The sequence below is a fragment of the Hyperoodon ampullatus genome (assembly GCF_949752795.1).
Source record: "Hyperoodon ampullatus genome assembly, chromosome: 1".
Classification (NCBI taxonomy): domain Eukaryota; kingdom Metazoa; phylum Chordata; class Mammalia; order Artiodactyla; family Ziphiidae; genus Hyperoodon; species Hyperoodon ampullatus.
The window spans coordinates 173,941,689-173,957,222 of NC_136914.1; the positions used below are offsets into that span (position 1 = coordinate 173,941,689).

The 15,534-nt window shown below is 42.8% G+C and overlaps 1 protein-coding gene across 2 annotated transcripts in view; it reads right to left on the reverse strand.

Annotated features, from left to right (window-relative positions):
- The window catches only part of KCNIP4 (potassium voltage-gated channel interacting protein 4), a gene marked incomplete at both ends in the record, with an annotated part of 1,193,276 nt that extends 1,179,320 nt beyond the window's left edge, over nucleotides 1–13,956 (reverse strand). For both annotated transcript variants that reach the window (XM_079704278.1, XM_079704274.1), the window contains one exon: nucleotides 13,896–13,956. In XM_079704278.1, the coding sequence (XP_079560404.1) occupies nucleotides 13,896–13,956 (61 nt within the window). The remainder of the gene's footprint in view (nucleotides 1–13,895) is intronic.
- Nucleotides 13,957–15,534: the final 1,578 nt, after the last annotated feature.

Here is a 15,534-nt window from a genome sequence, read left to right on the forward strand (position 1 = left end):
GAATCAAAATCATATCTTTGCATGGGATACTACACATCCTTCAAAAGCTTCCCTGTGTACGGCACTTCTAATGCCCAGTTTGCTCAGACCCTCACCTGCCACTAGCTTGCCCACATCAATCACTTCCATCAGCCCTTCAACTCAGGCTCAGGGAGACCCTGCAGGTTGTTTTCATTCAAACCCTTCAAGCATGAATGGTTCTTTCTCCCAACCCACAAAGCTGGGTATCAAGGCTTTTCCCATGCAGCATCACTTGAATTGGGTACTGGCTTTGGAACTTTACCTTGGAGATGATCTAGAAATCCACATGGAACTGTGTCAGGTCACTTGCCCTTTAACTCCATGTACCACAAAACAGGGCAATAAGCACTGTATCTGATGAGCTGAGCCCAGCCCTTCCAGAACAATATCAGGTCAGCCCAGAGCGCCACTCCTCACTCACCCCAGCCCTGCCCCATCCAGGCATATTCTGTGCAGCCAGAATGTCTCAATTAATATTGCCTTAGTTGATATCCCTGTTCTCCCATCACTAGCTGGGTGGCTATGGGTGCGCTACTTAACCCCTTTGAGCCTCAATTCATTTGTCAATAAAAGGGATATTCAAAACTACCTGGTGTTCCCCTTACCAGGGTACACCTCTAGTGCCCCAAATATAATGTTGAACATAGTACTTTCGGCCCTACATATACACACACACACAACAGACACACACAATTTCCTTCCTCTGTCTTCCAGATAATAGCTTCCCATCATCATAAGCAAAGGCCTTTACTCAGACCCCTAAGTCGAGTATGGAGTCTGCTTATGTGCACATCTTTGACCCTGCTGCTCCTTGATTTCCCACCCAACTCCACACCCACATTCAATCAGTTACAAAGACCACCCATAATGTCACAAGAATTCTGCCAAATTCATCTTCTTCCCCTCTAACACCCCTCCCCAAGTGGCCAATCCTTTTTAAAATCTGGATAACAGCAATGTCTCCTCAGCTCACCTGTCCACCTGAACCCTCCCCTCCTTTCATCCTTCCTTCACAGCAAAACAAGACAACGCTTCCTACGGCGTCGCTTTTATTATACCATCATCCTTCTCAGAAACCTTGACTCCTTGTCCACTGGATAAAATCCACCATGCTGAGACTCTCCCCAATCTCATTTCTCAGCCTCGATACCTCTCAGACCATTACGTACTGCAAACTGCTGTCCCCACAAAGTCCTTCATGCCACTCATTAAATGCTTCCTCAAAACCTCTCTAAACCCCCCTGGCCACTCACAGCCCAGCTCACAGCCCAGCTCCTCCACAGGGTGCTCTGCAGCAGACCTCTCCAGGACTGCCTCTCCTTCCCTTCTGCCTTAGAGGACAAGATCGACCCCTTCCAGGGAACAAGTGCCCTTCCTCACAACTCCCTCCCTCCATAACTGCCCCCATGCTCCCAATCTCACCACTCTCCTGACCGCCCACCCTAGGGATTAAAGGGCTTTTTCTCAGTCCAAACTAATTTATAAAAATGACCACAACTCACATTTATCAGGTCCTAACTATATGTCAGGCACTACACTGAGCACTTGATATATACATTAGTTCAGTTCATCCTCAATGCAACCTGTCGAAATGGGTTCTCTTCATTGATTTACCATTCAACATACATTTGAGTGAATTTTAATAGGGAAGATAGTAAAATAAATAATTAGACACAAAACTATAGTATATATAAATATTATTATACTATATATAAATAATATCACAGTTGTATAGTATATATAATTTTTTTCTTTGAAAAAATATAGTATAAAAGCTATAAAGAAAAGTAGGGTCAAGGAATAGGGAGACACAGCTGAATTGTTATATTAGATGAAGTCATCAGAGAAGTAATATTTTAATGGGAACCTGAAAAAGTGAGGAAGCAAAACAGTGGAGTATATGGGGCAAGAATGTTCCAGGCACACATGAAGAGGCTAAGTTACAAAGAGGCCATGCGGCTTCCAAGGGTAGCAGACACCGTATCTGAACCCTAGTTCTGACCCCAGAGTCTTATTCTTAGACCCCATTCTTTATCTACCATTAATGTTCTGCAGCAATTCACTCTGTTAACTAGCTCTGGCTTTTTGAAACTCTTTTATTCCCCATTAGTTGACAAGTATGGGCCATCCGTGTGCTGGGCACTGACCTCCGTAACATTCTCCTCTCTAATTGCTTCTCCACATATTTTCCTGATTTTACACCCATCTTCCACCCTTATTCTTCATAGTTCTAATCCTAAACTTTGTCCCCTACTCAACTTCATGTCTTCAATTACCTTTATCTATTTGCAGCTGGCTCCCAAATTTGACTCTCCAGCTTAGTTTGATAGCCAGCCTCTTGGGTGTAAGGCCATCGCTCATTTATCTCTCTATTCCCAGTACCCATCACAACACTGGATGCTTAATAAACGTGTGCTTCTCTGAAATCAACTAAACTTGAACTCCACATTTCCAACTGCCTTTGGGACAGTTTGACCTGGATGCTCACCTAGCATATCAAAATCAATATTTCTAAAAATGAACATGTTATCTTCCCCCCAAAACCTGTTGTCTTCCTTGCTTCTCCATCATGACACCATGAGGCACCCGTCACCAACCTCCCCATCTTTCTCCTTCCCAGTCATCCCACCCTTCCATTCCCATTGCCTTTACCATTGTTCAAACATTTACTTTCCCTCATTTAGACTAATGCAACAGCCTCCTAATGACATCTTTGTCAACGGTGCAGCCTACACAGCTATGCAAAATTAATATTCCTCATTCTGTCACTCCTCCTAAATTCAACTGGCTCCCCACTGTCTACAGAATCAAATCTCACTCTTATGTACCGTATTTCTACAGCCCAGTACCTACTAGACATCTCCATTTTGATATCCCAAAAGGTCTTAAATGTTACAGTCCCAAACTGATCTCATTTTCTTTCAATTAAACCTCCTTCTGTATTTCCCATCTACATAAACATATGTCAACCACCCGTTACCCAAACCAGAAATCTAGAAGATGACCCAGGTTGCTCCTTCTCCCCCAACCCCAATTATAACCTATCATCAAGTCTTCTTGGTCTCATCCTCTGCTTATCTCATGTGTACCCTCCATCCTCCACCACATCACCAGTGCTTTACTATGATCCCAGTGTGCCTCACCTGCAATTCTACCTCAGCAGGTCTCCATGCCCACTGTTTCATTCCCCTTCTGTCCATTTGCCACATCACTGCAGTAATCTTCCCAATGTGCAAATGTGATCATGCTGTGCTCTTGACTGAAATGTATCAGTAGCTCCCCGATGCCTTCACATCCTGATGCTGACTACTGCTCCAGCTCCCCATTTTCCTTCTACCCCAACCTTCACTGCACATGGGACTTCTCACTGTCCCGATTGTACCACCACGTTTTCTTAGAACCAGCCTCAGAGCCACAGCACTCCCTGCCTAAAATATCCATCATCCCACCTGCTGTCTTTACCTGGAAAACTCATTCTCATCCTCCATTCCCATCCAGTCTAGGGAGCTTACTGTGATCCTACCTACCTGCATGAGGTGACTCATATATGTCTTTCCAAAGCACTCTGTGCTTAGAGCTGTCCTAAGACTTTGACATTCCAATTACCATCTCACGTGTCTATCTCTTTAACTAGATTCAGGGTTTCCCATGGGATATTTTTCATCTCTGTATTCTAGTACTTAGAACAATACTTGACAAATAATAGGTATTTTAATACGTTTTACAAAAGAATAAATTGCCTCCCATTTGGAGAATCCCCCACTGACATGTGGAGCAGCAATATTATCTAGTCTACAGTTTAATGCTAGTTTTTCCACATAGGACTTGTTTTATATTTTATGTGACTCTGTGAAACCCATATCACTTAGTAACAAACCGTGTGATTATGAAAGGTGTACTCTGTGCTCGTTTGGCTTGTTATTTCATAGAAGACAGGGACTGCAGCTTCTGATATCCTCCACCAAGGACTTACCCCAGGGTTCTAGGAAGGTATTTAGTTAGCAGGTGTCTGTGAAAATGAGATAAGCCAACATGCTCTACCTAATCAATACACAATTCAGATCAAGTAGAATTCTGGGGTGGAGAAGGAAGATATGATTTAAAAGCTTAATTCCTAAACAACTAACATGCTTTTTTATTTTCTGAAATGTTGACTTGCAGTGTCCCTCGTATAGTAGGTAATTGATCAATGTGTTTCAAAGGACTGTTGAATAGCATCCTCAAAACTATTTTGAAAATACTAGAACATAAATTGCATTAAGAAGTTATAACTGTCTCTGCTTGAGATCTGAAATTCTATTCTAATGATATTTATGAAAAGCCACAATCTCATGATCAGGGATCCAAGATAAATGTAACTGTGCTTTAAATTGCAATGTTTCTAACAAATTATTTCTACAGTTCAATCTTCCCAGTGTAGTGTTTGTAGATTTTACATTGTATTTATCCTGAGAAGTGAACAAAAATCTTAAAGTATTAGGTTTTGTAGTGACTAATTTTCATTCAGAATCTATATCCACAACTTTAATTGAACTAGGAGGTTTTATATGGTTTAACTACAAATCTGGTTCTTATGTCAGAAGCGCTAGTATTTATATCACCTTTGAGTTTTGCAGTTTAGGATGTGCTGTCTTTTTAAAAACTATCTTATAAAACCTCCATCAAAAATGGGGTTTATTCTTTAAATAAATAGCGGGAGAATTATCTCCCTTTGTGTCCCTGCATATTGCTGTATTTTACAGTTTCCACCTTCCTTTTTCCACATTTCCCAATGCCTGGTTCTGAACTCTCATTATTCTATTCTTGTTTCCCAAGACTTCCCTCCCCACAACCTTCAAATTAACGTGAGGCACCTGTGTTTCAGAACCGGCACCAACTCTCTCAGAAATCACAACTTCAGCAGGAAACTATGATGAAACCGGACCAAGCGAGAAACGGAAATAGGGAACAGACTGCAATAATACCGCGCATCCCAGAAGGAAGCCTCAAATTAAAGGGAGTTTGGGGAAATACATGATACAAAAAGAGTATTTGAGGAATTCTTGGAAAAGATGCAAGAAAGACTTAGTGAATCTAATGTTCACAAGTGCTTACAATATTAAATCAGGTATAATAATATCCTTATGATAAATGATTGATTCTATAAAGTCACATTTAAGAATTAGAGTGATATTCTAGCTAATTTTTTAAAATCCTACACTAACTTGAAATGCCTCTGCCTTTACCAGAACATTATTTAAACTGGCAAATAAAGAGCTAGGCATTTTCAGTTCCTTTATGACTACCTTTATATAAAAGTTATTACTCATTTTGTATTCTCCAAGCATCAAAATCATGTTTGTTTTATGGAAAAAGTGCACTTCCTCACAGACTCCCAGCATCATAGGTTTTAAAAATCTTTAAAATGGCTTAGATAATGTCACAATGTATTTAAGTGGTGGACACATAAACCCATATTACAGGAGAATGGAAGGCAGGAAAATATTGGACGATAGAACAAATATAGAATTTTGATCTCAGTTCTTCTGATAGCTTTATTTTGTAAGATCCCAAAGAGAGAAAAATCAAGCTCAATATCACTGCTTTCACTGCATCCACTTGTAAAGGAATGGCACTTATATCAACTGGAGGTAATCTTGCTTTTCAACATCCATCTCACTTCATCTTTATGTCTGTATGGCAATGAATATTTTAAAATATACATGTTTATTTATTTCTCCCCTACTCGACTGTAAATACCTGGTGCATACTCAATAAATATCTCTTGAATACACCGTAAGGTCTCTAAAGGCAGTCTCTACATCTCACTCATCCCAGCACCAAGTAGTTTCTTTGTAAATACATACTTTTGCTGATTAATCTCATTTCATCATTACAGAATGCATCCCTGTAACCTACAAGTGGATGTAATTACCACCATCTTATAGGTGAAGAAAGAGGAACAGCAACATGATACTCAGTGGCTATTTTATATGTTCCCATGTTCCCACCTTTCTGAATTAAATTAAATTGCTCTAAATTAAACTTGTTCTCAGGACTGGATTTGACAGGGTTATTTTTGAAATGTCTGTTATTTCTATATTATTGTTTTGGTTTTTTCCAAAACTCCCTGCAGACACAACAAGAAGACCTAATGATCCCATTTCCACAGTGATGGAATGGATTGGAGTACGAGAGGGTATAACCATAATATAAAATGCTTTTATTCATTCAACACATCCCTGGAGCACTTACCACATACAAAACATGGATAAAAGGTATGGGCTAGCGGAGCGGCTGGGCCTGTGAGCCATGGCCACTGAGCCTGCGCGTCTGGAGCCTGTGCTCCGCAACGGGAGAGGCCACAACAGTGAGGGGCCCGCGTACCGCAAAAAAAGAAAAAAAAAAAAAAAAAAAAAAAAAAGGTATGGGCTAGATCAATTTTTTTTGTGAGTAGTTTCTCATGATATTCTAATGAAAATTTAATTAAAGTACAAAAAGTTACAACCCAAAATAAAGCCCCTGGCAGGATATCTATTCTGAGATGTAGATCAGTTTAATAGCTACATGTGCTATTTTCACCCAATTTTATTATGAAGCTCGTGAAGACTTTTGGAAGTCACATCTTCTCTGGTTTAAAAAAATCATATTTGGGGACATTTTTCAGGGCACCCAGGCATCTGTAGCACAGTGTGCAGATGCTATCATAATGAAGACATGAGAGAGAGAGAAAGAGAGAGGGAGGGAGAGGGGGAGGAAGGGAGGAAGTATGCATAGTCATTAGACTGCAGTAGTTACTATATCAGTCAAATCTGATTTTGATTCCTATTTGGGCTGCAGATAATGTCATTTCTTAAATAAACTGCTTCACTCAAAAGATCCTTCAAATATTAAGAAGTGCTGACATCTGGGGATGAAGTCTACTTCTTCTCCAAAACCTTTTTTAGAGTAAAGATCTATAAAAAATTGCCAGTTCGAATTCCCTAAAGACTTTTTATTCACTATTCATGAGCAGATGCTGCCCGAATACCTGGGGGGACACTTTCCTAACTAGCCAGTCCAAATCCCAGGTAACCAAAAAGTTATGCACTGTTACTGTAAAATGGGTTGACTACTTATTTTTACTTAAATAAATAATTAGGGGAGAATATGTAGGAGAGAGAAGTTTCCAAAAGGTCAATAATATATCCAAAGAGACAACCTATTTCCAATGGGACAGTCATTCAACCGCACTGGCTGTGTCCATTAGAGAAGAAAAATCAGCCCTTAACATATTGGAATGAAGGCCAAGTGCTCAATATGGCAAATTTTACATTTGTATCCATGTTCACATTATTCATTAGATGGTCAAAGTGTACAAAGAAGTTACATGTGTAAACGCTGACAGTCTCTCTTTTTTTTCAGACTTTCTAATAATATGTGGATATGTATGTGTATAGAGCAGCCTACAGCAAAGAAACTAGGCAAGAAGGGAGACCGCCCCAGCGGTGAGAGTAAAAAAACTGAACCTCATCTCATCTCAGCCCTGCCATGGTTTCCACAGCTCTGCCAATTCCCTCCCAACACGGCCTGATTCTGTGAAGTCTGATATGGAAGAAAATGCACCGGAGGAAGTGGATGTGTATATGCTGAATGATGTTTCAGTTTTTTAATTTTTCCATTCCTTTCCACAGCCACTTCTATAGTAAAAGGATTTATCATCTGATGAAGATAATGATGATGGTAATAATAATGGCAGACATGGTGGTGTAGCCATTTAGGCTCTGGGTTGGGAAATGTCAAGGCCTATTCTCTGTAACACTAAGTCAGACTAGTATCGACAATCACAATCATGATTCAGAGTGAGTACTTAACTCATCTTTCCACTCTTTTATTGGAAGGGGAACCAGGAGAGGTGATAATCACTAACTGGGGGCCCCCTGAACTACCAATCCTAGTGGTGATAAGTCTGGAAGGATGAGGGACAGTCATAGCAACAGTATCCAAAGATGACACTGCCTATTGCTCTAAATACACAGAAAACACTGGTTACTTATTAAGCTCTTCTTTGGAAATGATGTAAACTCTCACAGCCATGCATTACAGATGCAAGAACATGCACAGTTCAGAAGAGCACTATCTTGGTGTCAGATTACTCTACTCATAGACCTGGCCCACTGAATGGAAAAGACAGAACCAAAAAACCACTTCCAGTAGATGGCTTAACAAGCAATCAAACGTGAATTGTAATTTTGGGTCTTTGATGGGTCTACCACTGGGCAGTATGGTTTAAATTCCGTAACTACATTTTAAGCACCTACTATTTTTTGAAGCACTGTACCAGTCATCTGCAGGGGTACAAAAATTAGCAATTCATGTATGGTACTCGCCATCAAGGAGTTACAACTTAAGACTGCACACCAAACGAATATACATAGTTTATTCTGCCTTGTTATTCAGATATCAGTCAAAAATAAAAGGAGAATGACTGATGAAAATTCAAAGTGTAATTCTTCGGGGAGGAGACAGGGAGAAATCAGTAAGGCTGCATTGAAAAGGACAAGGCATTTGAGATGAGTCTTGAAGGACATGTTCGATGTTGAGCATTCAACAATGTTCAGTGAGTAATGTTGGGGCAGGAAGTTCATTCTAAGCAGGAGGTACAACATGAGACATGTGTAGGGACTAGGGAACAATTCCGTTTATCAGGTCAAGGTGTAGCCCTAGAAGAGTCATGAAAAGAAAATGTTGGGATGCAGGACTGTCACCATGGAAACCTTGACTATCAAGCTAAGAAAACAGTATTTTTAGTTCCATAAGTAATGGCAAGGATTTTGCATACAAAGAGAATGACCTGACTCAAATCAGGTTTTAGTAAATTTATTTGGCTGTGAGCGGGGAGCGGCACTTAGTGCAAATAGGAGACAGCCATGACAGCCTGGGAAATAATATAATCTTGAGTGATGCAATGGGAGTTGGAGGGGGGAGCTGGACATAAAAGCTAGAAGAGAATCAGAAGAGGATTAGTAAGGCTTGGTGACTGATTCCACATGGAAGGGGAGGAAAGAATCAAGGTAGGAAGTACCATACAGAAGGAAACACTTTGCTTTATTTTATAACTGCATGCCTCAGAAAATGATGTCACCATTATCAAAATTTGGACAAGAAATTATTCTTAGAAGAGAGGATATGTCTTTTCTGACATACTGATTTCGAGGCGCTGGTAAAACTTGCTGATAGGTCTGACCAACAGGGCATGGAAATGTCCATCTGGTAATGGGGAAAGGGGTTGGGCCAGAGCTATAGACTAAGGAGTCCTCTGCATCCAGGTAAGATGCATCAAAACCACAATTAGATTAGGGAGGGAGGAGAGAGAGAGAAGAGAATGAAGAAAGAACTTTGTGCAAAGTTGCACAACATGAGCAAAGGAAGAAATAAGGGTCAGAAAATGAGATGTGAAAGAAGTAGGAGGAAAGAGAATAATGCAGTGTCACAAAATGCAAGGGAGGAGATCTTCATTCAACAAATATCTGTTATTGAGCAAATACTGTATGTCAGGCTTCAGGCCAGACTCTGGGACATAGTGGTGGGCACAACACAACGGCTCTGCTCTCAGGGTTCACAGTCTTCTAAGGAGTGTGGATAAACAGCATGAAGCACTGCAGTGAGTTCAGGACAATGTGACTGGAAAAAAGACCACTAGGACCTTTAAGCAATGAACAGTTTTGAAAAAGAAGTAAGTGATTTAATGCCCAAGGGTGAATAAATGTGTGGTGGTAGATGTAGTTACATAACTTTAAAATATTTTTAAGGATGGTAAAGGCTCATTGAGCAAATTAAAAATTCATTTTCCCTCCTTACCTCCATTTCTCCTTCTCTCTCTCTCTCTCTCTCTCTCTCACACACACACACACACACACATACACACACACTCTCTTTAATCTGCTTGAAAGTCCCTAAGAAGGGAGGTTATTAAGTAAGCAAGCACACTCTGCAAAGAAATATTGCAAAGCAATATTATCCATATGTTCTAGGAAACCAGAGAGGACAAGAAAAACAAATAAAAGGACAAAAAAAGATTAAGAAGGACCATAAACTTTAAGCCCAGAAACAGACCTTCAAAAGATTCAACTACTACTATCTGGTCTACGATTCCACAGAAATCTTGCACACATGTTTTATATTGCATGGATCATTAATTTCCAAACCATCTATAGCCTTATGTTATGAAACTCTGCATAAGCATTGGCCAGAAAAAAAAAAAGTGGAGCAAGAGGAAGAGGGTTGTTGAATTTTAACACTTCACCGTATCATTTGATTAGAACCTTCTTACATTCAACAACACAGAGAAAAGAGAATAATGCCTTGTGCCATAAAAAGCTTCTCCTTGGTTCAGAATAAATAGGCTTTTCACTACTACCCTTGTGGAATTACTACTCCAAGTTTGCCTTATCTTTAATAAACCCCAAACTTAAGCTGGAGCCATGATACATCCATCACACAATACAAAAATGAAGAGGATTATTCACTGTACTATTGTTGATTCCCAAACTCAGGAGCTTCCCAGGTGAAATTTGATACTGGGCCCCATACACAGAGGGCAAAAAGAGACCAAAGAAAGAGGCAGACCACTCCATACTGGTTGGTGGCAGGTTTACTACACAAGTGACCTTAAATACAAGGCTTGTCTTGGGCAAAGCAAGACGAGGAGATCTCCACACCTGCCCACCAGATTCTTAAAGGTTTATATAGAGGCTTTAACTAGGTTCAGTCACGTATACCACCCAGATGATCTCAACAAGTTACTCTCTCAAGGCTGTGTCCTTGAAAAGGGCTCGGGCTGTGAGAAGAGTGGGCAGAACGTACATTCCAAGGACAGGGGACTAGGGGAGGGGCCTCTGATTACCCAGGTCCAGCTCTGGGTCAATTTGCGGGCCACGCCCACTCTACTACCTCCTCCAGCAACTGCTGAAACACCCACTTCCCTCCCCACTTTTAGCTGTAGACTACATCCCATAACATCTGCCATCCCTACGTTACAGGGCACAAATTAAGGACACCGATGAACAATTTTATGGGGCTATTTCCTCTGACCTTATTTCTGATTCTCTTTCAAATACACCAGTGAATTGGCATCTCCCACTCCACCAGTAGCAGGATTATGTTTGATTTTACAGCAGGGGAGCAAAATAATGGGAGTGGACAATGACATGAGAAATATATTGGGGGCAAGCTTTTGGGTTAATGTGGAAGCTGATGAGAGGGAGGGTAAAAGTGAGCACAGTGATTCCGAAGAAACCTTCTCTACTTGTATGAAGTCATTGACAAGCGTCCATTTTCTGTTCTGCACAGTATTAAGTGTCAACTACAGTGACTTAGAAGTGGTATTCATCAGTTAACATATTAAACGTATTACCTGTTGAAAAGAGTGAGGAATGAGCTTTTTTAGTTATTTTATTTTAAACTTTTAGCAACGCAACTCAACCCTGCTCCCATCTTTCCTACATTTCCCTCCCTACTTTCACTTTAGTGTAGTTTTCACCTGTAGTTTCTCAACAAACTGTTTTTCACAGTATTCTGGCTCTAGAGTCAGGTCATAAAATACACACACACACACACACACACACACACACACTTCTCCAATTCCTGATTTCCCTCTCATCTTCATACATTCCTCTCAGTCTGATCCTCCAGTTAAATTTTGTTTAAATTTCAATTAAATCATTTTATAAACCTCCATCCAAGAGGCATATATTTAAGAGAAAAGCATCATGGTCACATTAGAAGTTATGCTAATGTCCACTTATTTGAAAGGAAACAAGAGGTCAGGGACTATTGTTTTAAAACAAGAATTGAAACTAGAGTTGAAACCTTCAAAAATGACACTTTTCTCGTCCCAGGATTGTCAAGACTACCCTATATTTGAGCACAAATCACCAACGTACTAAAGCTTATATTTGCTGAAAATAATATAGACTACATACCTGGGGATCATTCTCTAATATAAACTTGAAACAATTACACTAAGAACAAAAAAAAAAAGGTGCTTCAAACATTTTTTCCCCTTTTTTCTTCTATAACAATTAACTCTAAAAACATGTGAGTACAATTCAAGAAACAGGTGTCAAATCAATTCAAGCCAGAAAACACTTCCCTTTTGGTCCACCTGAGCCAAGATATAAATCAACATCTTTCTATTCTCCAAAGGAACAATGAACACATGCTGATTCTAGAGATGGTACTAAAAGTTATTTTTAATACATCATACTCCCCAGATGTGATTTCATCTTTCTCATTTTACCCAGTAGAGATTATGGCCACCTATGGCACTGTGAATAGACCAGACGTGCTGATTCAATCCCCATCTGGCCAATTAAAGACGAGGCCCAGCCAAAAAGCTGTTATCGCTGAGCAGCCGAACGATGCAAACCACCCAGTTGCCCGGACTTCTGATCCTACAACCCTCTCTATCTTTGAGTACCTACTATTGCCTTGTGCATGAGTAAGTCCCTGAAAGGATAGCTAGCTCCCTACCCTATTCTGAGTCAAAGGAACTGCAAAGACAGAGAGCCTATGAACTCAACAACTACTGAGCCCTCTACACTTAAATTGCCATTCTGAAAAATTCAGTCTCTTCAAGATTATGAGTATCGCTCATAAAATATATCCTAGACGTACTTAGTTTGCAATGAGTGGCAGCTATTGTCACAAGGAAGACCTAAACTAAACATAATTACAAGTCAAATTTGGGGCTTTAAAGGTGACCGTCATATTATTTTTTCCAGACTACAAGGACATTTTCTTTAAAATTTCACATACTAAGAAGACTAGAGTCCTCCCAGTTACAATCATCTGAACTAATGGAGGGAAGGGAAGAAAGGGAATGTGTCCAAATCTCAACGTCCATAAATTAGGGTGATGGACTCAAGTTGAAGTGGCCCCATTTCCCTGGATATAAACAGGTAGAATGTGGAAATGCCTCTTTCCTTGCAACTTTACATCAAGTGCAAGTTTTTCATAGCCATGTGTGACTCCTCATCTTATATAATCTGGGAAATGTCCAGCTCTCAATCACTCTCAGGTTCCCTACAACACCCTTCATTCGATTTACGGCTCCTCTAAAAAACTATACACATCGAAGCTACCTAAAAACAAATCGATTCAACCGAAGAGGCTTTATTGGGTTGAGAGGGGTGGGAGATATCGTCCTGTATGTCGCTATGGATACCACTAAACTGATCAAAACGTGCCCTTTCCCTGCTTTCGCAGAATGCACAATACTCTGAAACCAAGCTCCTTGCACAGAGTGCCCAGTACCTTTCCAAGGCTATACTATGTATAAATTATTTCCAAGGGTCACTGAGGACCATTTTCTCTGAACACACCAAACTGAAGCTGACAAAAACAAGACATACGGTTCTGCTGAAGCATCTGACCTGGGAAACATTCCGCCTGTATATTACCAGGGGACGAAAACAGAGTTTTAATGAAGAAATGTTTGGGAGCATAAAGGCAACGTGGAGGGAGAGGATCAATACTATTTCAGCTCATTTATCCCCAGGTGTTAGGAGAAGGAAGTGTGTGGTCTGAAGTCATCTGGCAGATGCACCAACAACATGGGAAATTTTCAGAGAAGGCAAAAGTAGGCACAAGATCGCAGGGAACCCTGCCACCGGCGAGTTTCACACACACTTCAAACACCTCTTCTTCCCCGACCCGGACCTCGCATGCACCCCCTCTCCTTCGCACCCCCATTCTCGCCGCTGCCGCCTCCCCTTCCCAGTCCCACCCAGGTGACTGTTTCTCATGCAGCAGAGGCAACAAGCGTCCCCAGCCCGGGAAGGGGTCCCCCGTCTGAGCTTGCGAGGGAAGGAGGGTGGACGCGGGCGCCCGCTCCAATGCTTATTGCATCCTACCGCCTGTGGAGCTCGCCTCCTCCAGCTGAGCCGAGATGCTTTCCACCCTCCTCACATTCATCTTTGGGGACGCGGGGTGCAGGAGCGAGACTCGGGAGTCAACCGGCCCAGGGGTGTCTGGTGATGGGTCTAGCACCGGAGCGCCCTCGCCGCTGAGCCCGGGGGCGTCCGCCGCGCTGGGAGAGAGAGAGGCGACGGCGGTGGCGGCGGCGGCTGCGAAGCACGCGGAGCGGGGTGCAGGTGCGGGCGGAGGCCGGAGGGGGGCGCCGGGGGCGCTGCGCGGCACTGGGCGGCGGGGGCGCGCGGGCGGCGTGCTGGAAGCGGGAGCCGCCAACCGAGAGCCCGGGAGCGAGGCGCCCTCCCCTCTCCCGCTCCGTGCGCCGCCTCTGCCACCTGCGGGCGAGTCACCGGATGGGGTGTGGGGGCTGGCGCGGGGGCTCTGGCCACCGAGTAGCCAGACCCTAAGGAGACCGGAGGCGACTCCGAGAGTTGCCAGCGGGTTGTGAGCGGCGCCTCTCAGACAGCGTCTTGGTGCGCGCAGCGCCGGCTCTGCAGAGGGGCTCGAGGGTACCGCGCCTTCGCAGAGAACGCGCTGTCGGATCCCCCACGGGCTCCAAGTCAAGGCTAGAGCTCGCGATGTTGCTGCGCAAAGTTAGGCTGAATTCGAAGGACACCAGAAGGGAAGAGCAAGGAGATGCCTTCTCCAGAACCGGGCAGAGCGCCAGAAAGTCCTGGAACTCCTAGCTGGGAAACTTTCCCAACTGAAGTTAGAACCAGTCATGCGACTTGGCTAGGTGTTGGGAAAGGCAAGGCGGGCTCTTCCCACCCAGGGGCGCGGGCAAGGCCGAGATGAGAATGGCACCTTGGAGAGAGGGAGTGGAGGAGACTGGGGAGGCGTTTCGGACAAGCATCCATAGGGAAGGTTTCACTCGAGGGCTCCTTGGCAGCTCTGCGGGGAGGTGGCGCTCACCGCCCCGGGGAATTCATCACGCAGTGTCACTTGCCCTCTTAAGCAAACCAAGGCCGGGGATGTTTGGGAAGATAAAGACAAATCAATAAACCACTTGTAGCCACGGTTGCTACTTGAGAAAACCAAAGTCAAAATGCTGATTTCTGTGTCCCCAAAAGTCAAGGGCATGAAGCATCTTTTGAGAAGAAAGGTCAAGTTGACCAGTTCTCTGGGCTAACTGAAATAAAATTCCCTCCCACTCTCAGCTGCTCGACTGGCCATGATTTGGGTGGAAGCCATTTACGATTGTTTTTGCAAAATCACCGGCTCTTCCTGTGCAGCACCCGCACCCACCCTTAGACACTTTCACCAGCTGAAATCGTGCCCCCTTACTCCGAGACTGTCTCAACTGCCACGTTTTCATCCTCCTTCCCACCCCAAACCCCTGGAGAGACATCCTTGATCTCTTGCGATGCCTCTGACTTTCGTTTCAGTTCATGGTTAAGGGGAGTGGTACTGACACCACCATTACCTGGGTTCAAGTCTACTGCTTACTAATTTTGTGACCTGGTGCAAATTATTTACATCAGTTGTAACAACGGGATAATAACAGCGCCTATTTTATTGGTCTTCTGTGAGGATTTAAGGGAATCAGTGGATGTAAAGGGCTTAGGGCAGTGCCTGGCACAC